The following is a 12,024-nucleotide window of genomic DNA, read 5'->3' on the forward strand; positions in this document are numbered from 1 at the left end:
ATAGACGTAAAATCGACAGTAAGGCACGAACATTGTAGATTTGGGCTTAGTGTGCGATTTGGGTCTTCGCTTGGAAGGATATAAGAACAGTTGAAAAGATGAAAAATGGGCAACAAGGCCTAAAGATTATAAATTTAGGCAAATGTCCAATTTCCACCCATGATTCGCCATTTCAATGAGAACAATGAAGTGAACAAGACGTGGAGTTCACCTCAACGTAGGGGCATTTTTGTTTGTTGAATTCCATCATTTATTAGTCTAAAACGGAACTTTAAAATTTAGGACCTTTTCGATATTGTGTTGTTTGTTTAAATCACAGTTATACACCTATTTTTTGGTCGAGATAGACTGTGAAGAATTTCACCATGTTCGTGGTCACAGTCAAGCCGACTCATTAGCTCGGAGCATCTAACTCTAAACGTCCCATATTTTTTTTGTTTATTGGAGAGCCTCAGTTCGCGTTTCTTACCACTGAGTCATTTGCTATGGTTGTGTGGATTAATTTATTGGATGCGAACCTCAGTGGCATAGACTAAGCAAAAGCAGGACATCATGGTACCAATATTTAGATAATAATTATCCTTTTGCCTTTCTCCCAGAATCACACCAACACGTTGCTCAAGAAGAACATACACACCCACACCCAATGATCGCATTAAGTCCAATATTCCAATATATAAACACACCCTGCAACGAGATTGGCGCATCGTATTCTTGCTTAATCATCGCATTAACAAATTACGAACCAAAATAGAAGTGATTTTTCTCAGCGTATAACAGTTGCAATGCTCGTGTATCAATCACTTACGTACGTGTAATATTATACTTTTATGATATATCAATTATACTAGTGTTATTTGTATTATACTACTTATTACGCGTGAGTCTGTAATAATACTCCAACATTTCTTGTCAAGTACAAACCAAATTCTTGAAGCTTGTGAAATTTGTGACAACGTTTTGAGCAAAGAAAACAATTTTCTTTAATAATAATTAACACCAAATTCTTGAGTACTGCAAAATCACTTTTTTTTTTTTTTTTTTTCATTTTATCTTTGTTAGAAATAAGAAGAAAAAAACTCACGTGATGTGCTTTTTTCGCTCATAATGTCACGGTACCAGGGATTCCCGTGGTGTGATTGGAACCAGTGATGGTTTTGATGTCGTTTTGTAACTTTTCTGCAAATGGTTTCTGACACTTTGATCTGAGAGCCTGAGAGTCTCCGCCCTTTCCAGTTCTCCCCCTTTGCAGCTTTCTTTCTGGGAGTTCTCACTTCCACCTTCTCTATCCCTATAATTTTTGGATGAAATGCCTTCAATTATTGTTTTGTTTACTAGCTAGATGCTCAACAAACAAATTTAGAAGTTGGTTTGTTAGTGGTGGAAAAGTGGGAGTATTGGATGGCTAGTGGTTTAGGCTAGTCAACTTTTTTTGTGTAAGTTAGGCAAGTTAGGCAAGTTACGCAAGTTAGGCTAGTGGTTTAGGCTAGTCAACTTTCTTTGTGTAAGTTAGGTAAGTTAGGTAAGTTAGGCTAGTTAGGCTTTTGTATTCTTTAAGTTACGTAAGTTAGGCAAGTTAGGCAAGTTAGGTAAGTTAGGTTTATGTCTTCTTTCTTTCCCTATATATATGTTTCATCTTGTAATTGTTTCTTCATGGAATACACATAAAAAATTCTACAGTTTGGGTTTAGTATATATAATAAATAAATATTGAGCGACCCCATCATCATTTCTCCTATACAGGCACCCCACCACCTCTCATTTTCCTGTAAACCGTTTCAATAACATGTCCTGGGAGGAGAATGGCCACCGCGTGGTGCGCACCCTTCATCTTGTTGTTCATGGCGTTCATTGCCTTCATGGTGTCCATAAACTTGGTCATTTCGTACAAACTGTTTCCACCGCTCCCTCCCAATTTCCTGATTATCGCCGTTGATTGGAGGAAGGAGGGCGCGGTGAGTCCAGTCAAAGACCAAGGCAGCTGCGGTAAGTTCATTTCAATCCTATTTATTTAATTTTTTTTTTTTGTTAATACGAAAATAATTCTGGTTTTATTTGTTTGTTAATGATTAATCATTGATGTTTGTCTTGTTGCGTGTTCATAATCCGTTTAGACTTTTGGGTTTGCTTGATGATAGAGCAAAGGTGTGTGATTAGGGAGTCGTTGACTTTGCTAATCTGATTGTTTGTTGCTTAAGCAAAGGTGTTTAACCTAAATCAACCTTCGACTGTTCACTTAAAACAGCTGATGGTCGCTGATAATTTCGTAATCCAAAGTTTCAGGCATAGATTTTGCAGTTTCCATGTTTCCAGGAGTTACCTTGTATTTTGAGACCACACATGTGAACATAATTCCAATTTTTTGTGTTGTAAAAATGAAAAATGGATAAAAATATCTTCCTATTTTCGTGGTAGGAAAAAGAACAGGTAAAAATATCTGACAAGAATCTCAGCTCCATTGAAGTAAAAGGGTCCTCTTATCAGGCTCTCTTTGTAATTCATTGGCTTTGTGGTATAAATTATCCGAAAAAGTAGATAGTTTTGGATTCAACTAGTACTCAATTGGACCAGCGTATCATAATTATCGGAGAAATAATTAGTTGATGCATTTGCTCTAACCTTACCATGTGTCCCTGGCAAGTGATTTGTAGGTTCAGATACTGTCATGACCAAATATTTGCATATGAATTATGTTAATTTACTCTTGGAATAATTTTGAGGGGTAATCGGTTGAGTCTCTGATTGTATTTCGTTTGTCGCCCGTTAAGTCATGTTACATTGTTTTGCTTTCGTGTTGAAACAGAGCAAGGGCAATCCTAAGAGCAACTCCACCGGGAACAAAATGTCCCAGCCCTCAGTCCAAAAAACAAGCCAGCCCTCAGTGAATTTGCTCCAGCCCACAAAATGTCCCAGCCCCCAGCCCATGCCAGGCAACAGGCCAGCCCATTTCGGACAGACCCAGAGGCCGGCCTATTGGCTGGCGCGTGCAGCAGAATCGCGCCTGTGCGCGAGTAGCATACAGGGTTGCAGGCGGCGGGGCCCGCTTGTCAGCCCACTTGTGTTCACCCGGAATAGGGCTACGTGGCCCTCCTCAGTGCCGTTGGATTTCCAACGGCTATTTTTTGTAGACCGTTGGATTTCCAACGGTAAAAAAAATTTAAATTTGACTTTTAAAAAGGACCGTCCGATCACAGATCAACGGTCCACATTAATGAACTAAATTAAAATTTATTAAAAAATACAGAAAAATTATTAAAAAATACAGAAAAGTTTTAAAAAAAAGAAAAAAATTCTATAAATACCTAACCCTCATCTTCCACCTTACACCACATTTCAATATTTTCTACACTTTCTACCAAAGCTTTCATATACTTTTTGTGTGAAAAAAAATACCAAAAAGCTTGTGGTTGAAGAATAAAGTGTATTTGATGAGTTTATGTAATTTCATTTTAGTGTGTTTTTTTTTATAGTTTATTTGATGAGTATGTAATTTTATTACTATTCACTCCAGTCTATTACTGTTCACTTGAGTGGATAAATGCGCTGGGTGCTGGCGCAAAGTCCTTAGGGGTGGAATTGCTCTAATGAGAGGAATGAGTAGTGGAGGTCTGTATTACATCGCAAATAGTCGAATAAGCAGCATGGTGTTTCTAATCCAAAAGCATTTCTTGGGCAAATCATGAAGGCTTTCTTGTGGCACCACAGATTAGGACATCGCAGAAATGCTATGTTACATAGAATGTTGTCTCATTCTAAAGTTGTGTATAAATCAGATATAAAAGAAACACCATTAGTGTAATGTTGTCTCATTCTAAAGTTACATTAGTGTAATGTTGTTGAATTTTTATTATGGGAGTATTTGTGGCTAGAATTAATCTTAGCAAGCCTAAAGTTATTATGGTGTATTGGTGTGTATGACTGCCAATGAACTCGGCCTACTAAAGTTTATGATATAAATGTGATTTAATATTATAGTTTAATGATATTCTTCTTTATTTGTAAGTAAAAGATTTTAGATTTGAATTTTAAGAATTGTAAGTTCGCAACCAATCTACTCTTACTTCTTTAGTGGTATTCTTTTTCACTTGTAAGGTGTTTGTACCATACTTGACCAATCTCGAAATTACTGAGCACCGGTTAACGTTATACCGTTAAGGACTCAGAAGAGTTTCCTTTCAACAGAAGGCTAATCATAGCGCGACACGTGTCGACATCAGAAGCCAATCATATCGCGATACGTGTTAACATCAGAAGCTAATCACAATACGATACGTGTCAATGTCAGAATGAAACTAGAAACTCTCTTTTATAAATAGAGATTATTCTCTCACAATATTTCTTAATGTCATTTGTACTAAATCATTTATTAGTACTCACAAACAGAGAGCTTGAATCTATGTACTTGTGTAAACCCTTCACAATTAATGAGAACTTCTTTACTCCGTGGACGTAGTCAATCTAGGTGAACCACGTACATCTTGTGTTTGTTTCCCTATCTCTATTCATTTACATACTTATCCACATTAATGATCGGAGTAATCTAGCGAAGGTCACAAATTTAACACTTTTTGTTGCACCAAAATCCTTACTGATTTTGTGCATCAATACAAGGATTAAAGAACAATTGAATAAATGTGAAATCGACAGCAATGCTCGAACATCGTATATTTGGGCTTAGTGTGCGATTTGGGAAAATGGGCAATAAGGCCTAAAGATTATAAATTTGGGCAAATGTCCAATTTGCACCCATGATTCGCCATTTCAATGAGAACAATGAAGTGAACAAGACTTGGAGTTCACCTCGACGTAGGGGCATTTTTGTTGTTGTTGAATTCCATAATTTATTAGTCTAAAACGGAACTTCAAAATTTAGGACCTTTTCGATACTGTGTTGTTTGTTTAATTCATCTCCTATAATTGTATTCCTAAAATGTATAGAGCTAAGAGGCACACCAAAGCGCCCTCAGAAGTGCTAAGAATGTTATCTTATAAGTTTATAACATCATTCAATAATAATAAACTTTAAAGTAACATACAACGTTTTATAAATAATTCAAAATGAGTTAATCATAGAGCTAGTTTAGGAGTTTTTTTTCCTTTGGTTTTCTTGAACAAACGATAATCTATACTAAGGATGGGGTGAGCCAACCCTCATAATATGATTCAAACTCATATTTAGCGATGATCGAATCTAAAATCTTTCACTTATAAGTAAAAAAAAAAAAAACGTTAAATTGTAGGGATCCTCTTGAATTTTAAAAGCACAATTGAATTAACAACCTAAAGTTGGACAAGGATCCTCTCTGGGATCAATCAATTGTTGTTTGTTTAACTTACATCGTACGATCAATTTTCGTTAGTTACTATTTATATTTAATTTAAAATTTAAAATTTAAAATGATTTTTAACTACGATGAACGGACACGAGTGATTGATTCCGAATTCCTAATTCCTGGAAAGAGGATCCTACTCGCCTAAAGTTGTTAATTTTGGATAGACTCTGACGTACACCGTCGTAATGCGGAGGTGTCACCTTGTGAAATTGTATACCCCGAACCCGCTGAATAATCAATCCCGGTCGACCGGGAGGAAACTCAAAGCGAAGCAGAGAGGAAGAAGAACAGAAAACGAAGGGGTGAGAGAACAAAACCTGTTCCGGTTTGAAAATTCGGAGTGAGAGAGGCAACACTGCAATACGACACCGTTGCGTTGTGAACCTCTGCTTTGCTTCGCATCTGGCAGAAGAAGAAGAAGATGCTCCGAAAATGTGGCGGCAAATCGGAGACAGAGAAGCGGGCAAGCTCCGCCCAAATTCGTTCTCGAATCGAATCAAGTCCACCCGGATCCAAACGCTCCAACTCTCCAATCACAAAGACTTCATCTCCCCTCATCGCGGCTCCGTCAACACTCTTCAGCTGGATTTGACGGAGGCCCGGTACCTGTTATCCGGCGCCTCCGATGCTTCCGCTGCCGTGTTCGATGTCCAGCGCGGGACCGATTACGGAGGCGGCGGAGCTATCACGAGGCACAAGTGCTTGTTTGTGGTGGATAAGCAGCACGAGCACGGGCATAAGTATGCGGTGTCCTCCGCCGTGTGGTATCCGGTCGACACCGGACTGTTTGTGACGGGTTCGTACGATCATCACATCAATGTTTGGGATACGAATACGACGCAGGTAGTGATGGACTTCAAGATGCCGGGGAAGGTGTACCGGACTGCAATGTCCCCGCTGGCAACTTCTCACATGCTCATTGCTGCCGGTACCGAAGATGTTCAAGTTCGCCTCTGTGATATTGCTTCTGGGGCTTTTGCTCACACCTTGTCTGGCCACCGCGGTATGTCCCGAAATTTGCAGAATTAAACGTTTGATGCACATTTGATACATACAGAGTTAGAAAAATCAAAACTTGATATCATGAGTGAACACATGAAACATTGGGGATGACAGTATTGAGGGTATAAGTAAGGATTTTGTTTGAAATTTGGGGTGGATGATCACGAATATTGCGAAAATCACTTCTTTAAATAACCTGGCCTACTCGGTTTTCTCAGCATTCTGTAAATTTGTATCATTTCTGGTTGAACCCTGTAATCGTATAGTAGGCTCAAGGCTGGCCTGGCATTTGTGGACAGCAAGAATTTACGATACACCGTGTTGTATTTTTCATGATGGCAGATGGTGTGATGACTGTGGAGTGGTCTACTTCTAGCGAGTGGGTATTGCTTACAGGTGGATGTGATGGTGCAATACGTTTTTGGGACATTAGACGTGCCGGATGTTTTCGTGTTTTGGATCAATCTCAGTCTCAGCTTGGGAGGCGTCCACCCATCCTGGAACGCTCTGCCACAATTAAGGTTTTCTTCTTTGCTTTGCTGAGCCAAAAGCGTTTGTTTTTAAATTACTGATTGCGTTCAGTTTTTATGATTATATTATTTGCTTCACAGTTAGTTAGCCTGTTTCACCAGCAAATCTGAAATGGTTCTATATATGCACTGTCTATTTGCTTGCATTATTAGTAATGTTTGTCATTGAAGCTTGTAGTTAGTAGGAGAATCTAGTTTTAACTGGAGAAAATTATTATGTTGAACTTTCCCTTCTACTGATAATATTTGATTTTATGTCCGGTCAGGGTTCAACAGTTAAGCCCTCGTCATCAAGTCAAAGCACATCTGCAAAAGCTCGGGCACCACAAAGGAAACTTTCTAATGGGAGTGGTGCAAAGCACTCACCCATTGGTAAAAGTCCAGCAAAGGGATCTATGAAGCAAAGATTACATCCAGGGATGCTGTCTAGTCAGGATCGTGCCACTGCCCATTATGGTGCTGTTACTGGATTAAAAGTCACCGAAGACGGCATGTACCTCTTGAGTGCAGGTTGGGTTATTTCATTTTGGACGTTTGTTATACTTAAGAAGGAAATCCATTTTGAATAGTCTATACATATTTTGAATCCCTTTAACGGAGTTAATATTTATAATAATCATAGCGGTTTAGGTTTACTCTCTATTTATTTTTATTTCTATCCATTAGTTTATACTTTATACTACCATACTACTGCAGGTCACTGACAAGTGACAGTTACAACTTAAAACCTTGATCTATATTACAAATTAACAAATACATTTTAATCTGACAAAGAAATGAAGAATACACTTTAAATCTGGTGAGGTGATCAAATACTCACAGAATCAGTGCAGTTTAACCCGATTTGCTGGTGTTGTACAGTATGGATCACGCTGACCTCCAACAGAAAATAAAAATAAAAAGAGAAATCATGCACGGGGGCCCTCACCTTAGTTTCCTATTAAATATATAAATTATTCCTTTCGTGCAAAAGTCAGCTGATTGGGTTTTTCACTCGTTCCTCACTGCCTATGTCATTGATCAAGGTTTTACATTTCAGGTTCCGATTCAAGATTGAGGTTGTGGGATGTAGAATCTGGCTGCAATACTTTGGTGAACTTTGAAACTGTGCGTATGCAAACCAGCAGGCCCATACAGTTAGCTACAAGTCAGAATTCGGAGCTTGTTTTTGTTCCCTGCATGACAGCTGTGAAGGTAATGCCTTTTTTTGTAGGTTTTATTCTTTCTGAATTTTACATGTGGATTAAAATTCAACCATTTCCATAAAACTTCAAAGTTTGACATACAGATTTGTTTTTTCAGGCATTCAATATGTGGTCGGGTAAAACATCCCTGAAATTTCGCGGTCACTATGAACATGTAAACTGTTGCTGGTTTAGTTCACAGGATCAGGTACTCTTCAAAAAATTTAGGATTTATCTATAGGCCTTCTCCAATCAACACTTTATAAACTAAAATGGCAAGTTAATATTCCAGTCAGTTGTTCCAACTTCTATGTCAATTAATAGGAGCTGTAAACCTTTTTCTAACTGTCCTAGTGAAGTTTGTCCTCATGAATTGTAATTCATATCTCACATTGCAGGAATTGTACACTGGTGGCAATGATAGACAAATTCTAGTTTGGTCGCCGCCCAGATTGGTTTCTGATGAGGTGGTACACCTGATGGTTTTTTGTAACTAACCGTATTAGTTGCTTAGCGGCCTTGTATCTTATACATTTTTGGAAATGCAGGATGAAGGACCCTCTAAGGACGAGGATAATTGGAGCGACTAGCATCTGCTGTGCTTACGATCCTCATTTCTGCTAGGTAGAGTGCATTGGTCTTTCTCTGTCGTTTTCTGTTTTGCTTTTAGATCTAAGATGCTGTATTTGATAGGCACAATCATTAGTACAGAGTTTGTTTTTTTTTTTTTTTTTTTTGGCGTGTATATATGTAAATTTAAACTCATTCTTAAGTAGAATCAAGGGACAAATTCATGGAAAAAATTGTGCGCTGATGAATTAAAAGAGAAAAACTGAGTCAGTTCCAAATGAAAAACGAAAGTTGACGATTGATATTTAGTTGAAGAACACATTAAAAAATTGTGCATAATTACCAGATGTGTCTGTCAAATATATCTCTCAATAATCTGTTCGGCGATTCTGTACAGTTACACCCTTACAAGATTCTGGAATCAACCTAAAGTTCTGTTCGTTGTACCATGCCAAGAAACTAGGTTCGTTGTTGTCCAACAGCATGCAATCAACATCGTCAATAAAAAACTTGTGACCGGAGCCAATATTCCCCAATTCTTGATCTAAAGCTCCATTCTCCGGCTGATTGTCTTCCGCCTGAGTTACTGTAGAGATGGCACCAGGCAATTTATCAAATTTGGTACTTCCCTCAAACGGTATGACTGCTTGCGTCGCAGAGTTGGTTTGTTTCAATACTTTATGGCACATGATGGTGCCCTGGAAATCCATGAAAGTATAATTCAGAAACTGCATTCTCTCATCAGCTGTCATCTTTGAAAACCCAAATGAAGTGCTAGTCCATGTATCCAGGGTACTAGATGCAGAAGGCAAAATCAGTCTCTCAACTCCCAAGTTGGCGAGCTGGTTTTCGAGCTCGTCCATCAGAACACGACACATTCCTTGTCTACGATAATGGAACCTAGTTGCCACCAGAGGCACTTCCACCACCTCACTGTAGATCCTTACACAAGCGACGGTAATCACTTCCTCATCTCTCTCCAAAAGCAATGTGTAAAACCTTCTGAAGTTCAACCGGCTCAGGTCCGACTCTCTGTTGAAAATAATGTCCTCAACAATGTCTCGTTTCGTGTAAGGATCCTGAGAAGGCTCGAAACACTCGTGCATCACACTCAGAGCCAAATTGAGCTTGCTGTAGTTTTCTGCCAAGTCCTCCATATCAGAATCAGATGGAGGAGAAGGCCTCAACAGTGTCCAGGTCAGATTGTCAGGACCCACCAGAATTCGTTTCCCCACAATCTTGTTGATCCCCAGATATATGCCTTCACATTTTCTGCTGCAAAACCAGTTTCCGTTGGAATCCCTTTCCAATTCCTCAACCCCTTCATTCCTAAGGCACCCATAGTGGTATTTTTTATCACATTGGCCACATATCACAAAACCATTATTTCTATCCTCCTTAGGGTTTCCTTTACCACACTTTACACAGCAACACGATGGGCAGAACCAATCGCCTTCCGACACATCCTTCAAACCAAGGCAACTAGTGTGGAATGCAGCGGGACACCGATCACAGAGAATCAGATCGCCTCCAAAGTGACACACAGTGCATATATCATCGTTCTGATCACGAGGAGGATGATGATCTTGATGCACATTGCCAGTCGTCGCTACTTCATTTGACCTCGTGACGGTGTTGGTGCTTCCTTTCCGACTCTTCATCGTTTGCCTCTGACAATCGTTGAGAGTTCTGCCATCTTCCAATATAATGTGGGCGCTTGGTCGATGGTTTGTGCTACCAGCGTGCGTTTCAAACCCAGTGAGGGTAAACACCTTAGAACAACAGTCACACTTGATTCCCTCGCGAGTAATCCGACCCGTCGCCAATGGACTGTCAGTGCCCTTTCTAGGGCGGTAGTGTACCTTGGCGTTCGGGGACACACCATTACTTTCGATCAACCAAGACAGGACTGTCCTAGGGTTTCGAGTACCGGGATCCGTGATCTCGATATCTCTCGCTCTTTTGGTTGACCGTAAAATGCGTCTGGCCTGCTGTTTACTAGCTTTATTCTGTCTCTTTAGTCTCTTCATATCCGCATGAACCTTACCTCGCTTCTGTTCCGGACTCCAATCATCATCGACCATCGATATTCCACCAATCTTTCTCTTCTTAACTGTTTTCCCCCGCTCCTGTTTCGGACTCCAATCATCATCTACCTTCGAGATTTCACCAATCTCTCTCTTCTTAAACGTTTTCCTTGATGTCGACTGCGGTGTAATATCTACTACAATATCAAGATCAGCAGAGCACTCCACGGAATTCGAACCAATGCTTTCGGAAAACACTCCTCCTCGTCCTGGAGAATTTACACAGGCTTGGCAAGCCATGCGAAGCGAGTAGTAAACTTTTCCAGTGGGAGACTCGTACCGCAACTCGATCTTCTGCTTCTTGGTTGCATACCAGAACTTCCATCCCAAGGCGGAGAGGTGCCTTCTCGCCTTCTCGGTAACATCAGAGTTCCTACGGCCGTTCTTCGTGTTGTCATTCGCCCAGTACTGAACTGCCGAGGGGCATAACTCTGGTTCCACGGTAAGTACCGGCTTTCGCTTCACAGCCTTCATCAAATCTTCAAACCCTAATGCAGAAAAGTACAATCCAAGAACTCAAGAAATTGCGAAAGACAGAGAAGTAAGAGGGAGAGGGAGAGTTGTATTAGGGTTCAAAGTGATCGAGGAGAGGTATGGGATATTTAACTTGGGTGCTACGGAATCCTAGTACGATCAGGAAACTATTGATCTCTGGCCAGATCAACGGTCAGAATTCATCTCCACTTTTTTTTCTTCAAAATTTGTTGGCGTTGAGCGAAAATCTTATCTCTGTAAATATTTGACGATGTAAAAAAAAAAAAAAGCAGCAGTAGTTGGAGAACAACTGAGAGAGATTAATGGTGAAGTATTTGAGACGGTTGAGGATTGTTTTATATGTATGGGCCGGGTCGGGTTTTCCTACCGGGCTGAGGATTTCTGGTTTTTCAAATTTATTTATTGGAAAGTTTCCAATTTATTACCTATTCCTAATCCAAGTTGGATTAGGGATTTCAATTCAAAATGTTTGGCACCAACTCGTGAGCGAATCACTAGGAGCCGTTGATAAATCATTCCAAAAAGTGAAGAGGGCTCAAATCAATGGTCAAAAAACATCCTTGATTGCACGAAACGCAAAGTTCCAAACGCCGCGCACCGAATTTCATAGACTTTTATCACTTCCAACATTTGTTGTATATAAAATTGGAAACATCCAAAACAACTAAGCTCCATTAGCTCAAATTCTAGTTTATAATTATATGTAACAAATAACAAATCTGGGTCATCTTCATATTTTGCCACAAAAATCAGTGGGAAATTGTTTGGGCCCAAAATAGCAGTTTGGGCCGAGGGAGGTATCACTTTCGGCCCGGGAAGACTA

At 39.7% G+C, this 12,024-nt stretch overlaps 3 protein-coding genes across 3 annotated transcripts; 2 read left to right on the plus strand and 1 right to left on the minus strand.

Annotated features, from left to right (window-relative positions):
- The first annotated feature begins 1,673 nt into the window (after positions 1-1,673).
- LOC126602275 (uncharacterized) lies at positions 1,674-3,980 on the plus strand. The gene is made up of 2 exons (XM_050269101.1): positions 1,674-1,955; positions 2,804-3,980. Exons 1-2 carry the CDS (start codon positions 1,803-1,805, stop codon positions 3,218-3,220), a joined length of 570 nt encoding a protein of 189 aa, XP_050125058.1. The 5' UTR covers positions 1,674-1,802; the 3' UTR covers positions 3,221-3,980.
- A 1,499-nt stretch (positions 3,981-5,479) lies between these two features.
- LOC126604618 (WD repeat-containing protein ATCSA-1-like) lies at positions 5,480-9,360 on the plus strand. Its single transcript, XM_050271907.1, has 8 exons — positions 5,480-6,336; positions 6,678-6,856; positions 7,132-7,375; positions 7,905-8,059; positions 8,168-8,257; positions 8,448-8,516; positions 8,598-8,673; positions 9,017-9,360. Exons 1-7 carry the CDS (start codon positions 5,766-5,768, stop codon positions 8,637-8,639), a joined length of 1,350 nt encoding a protein of 449 aa, XP_050127864.1. The 5' UTR covers positions 5,480-5,765; the 3' UTR covers positions 8,640-8,673; positions 9,017-9,360.
- Positions 8,988-11,180, minus strand: LOC126601289 (increased DNA methylation 1-like). The gene has a single exon (XM_050267980.1). It carries the CDS (start codon positions 11,178-11,180, stop codon positions 8,988-8,990), a length of 2,193 nt encoding a protein of 730 aa, XP_050123937.1.
- Between the last annotated feature and the right edge of the window lie 844 nt (positions 11,181-12,024).

The sequence above is a fragment of the Malus sylvestris genome, chromosome 15, assembly GCF_916048215.2.
Source record: "Malus sylvestris chromosome 15, drMalSylv7.2, whole genome shotgun sequence".
NCBI lineage: Eukaryota > Viridiplantae > Streptophyta > Magnoliopsida > Rosales > Rosaceae > Malus > Malus sylvestris.

Bases quoted from the DNA above. Each gene is read 5' to 3' on its own strand.
- LOC126601289 (XM_050267980.1), bottom strand. From the start codon at position 11,180: ATGAAGGCTGTGAAGCGAAAGCCGGTACTTACCGTGGAACCAGAGTTA.
- LOC126602275 (XM_050269101.1), top strand. From the start codon at position 1,803: ATGGCCACCGCGTGGTGCGCACCCTTCATCTTGTTGTTCATGGCGTTC. The intron at 1,956-2,803 runs GTGAGTCCAGTC...GTGTTGAAACAG, and splicing joins ATTGGAGGAAGGAGGGCGCG to AGCAAGGGCAATCCTAAGAG.
- LOC126604618 (XM_050271907.1), top strand. From the start codon at position 5,766: ATGTGGCGGCAAATCGGAGACAGAGAAGCGGGCAAGCTCCGCCCAAAT. The intron at 6,337-6,677 runs GTATGTCCCGAA...TCATGATGGCAG, and splicing joins CACCTTGTCTGGCCACCGCG to ATGGTGTGATGACTGTGGAG. The intron at 8,258-8,447 runs GTACTCTTCAAA...CTCACATTGCAG, and splicing joins GGTTTAGTTCACAGGATCAG to GAATTGTACACTGGTGGCAA.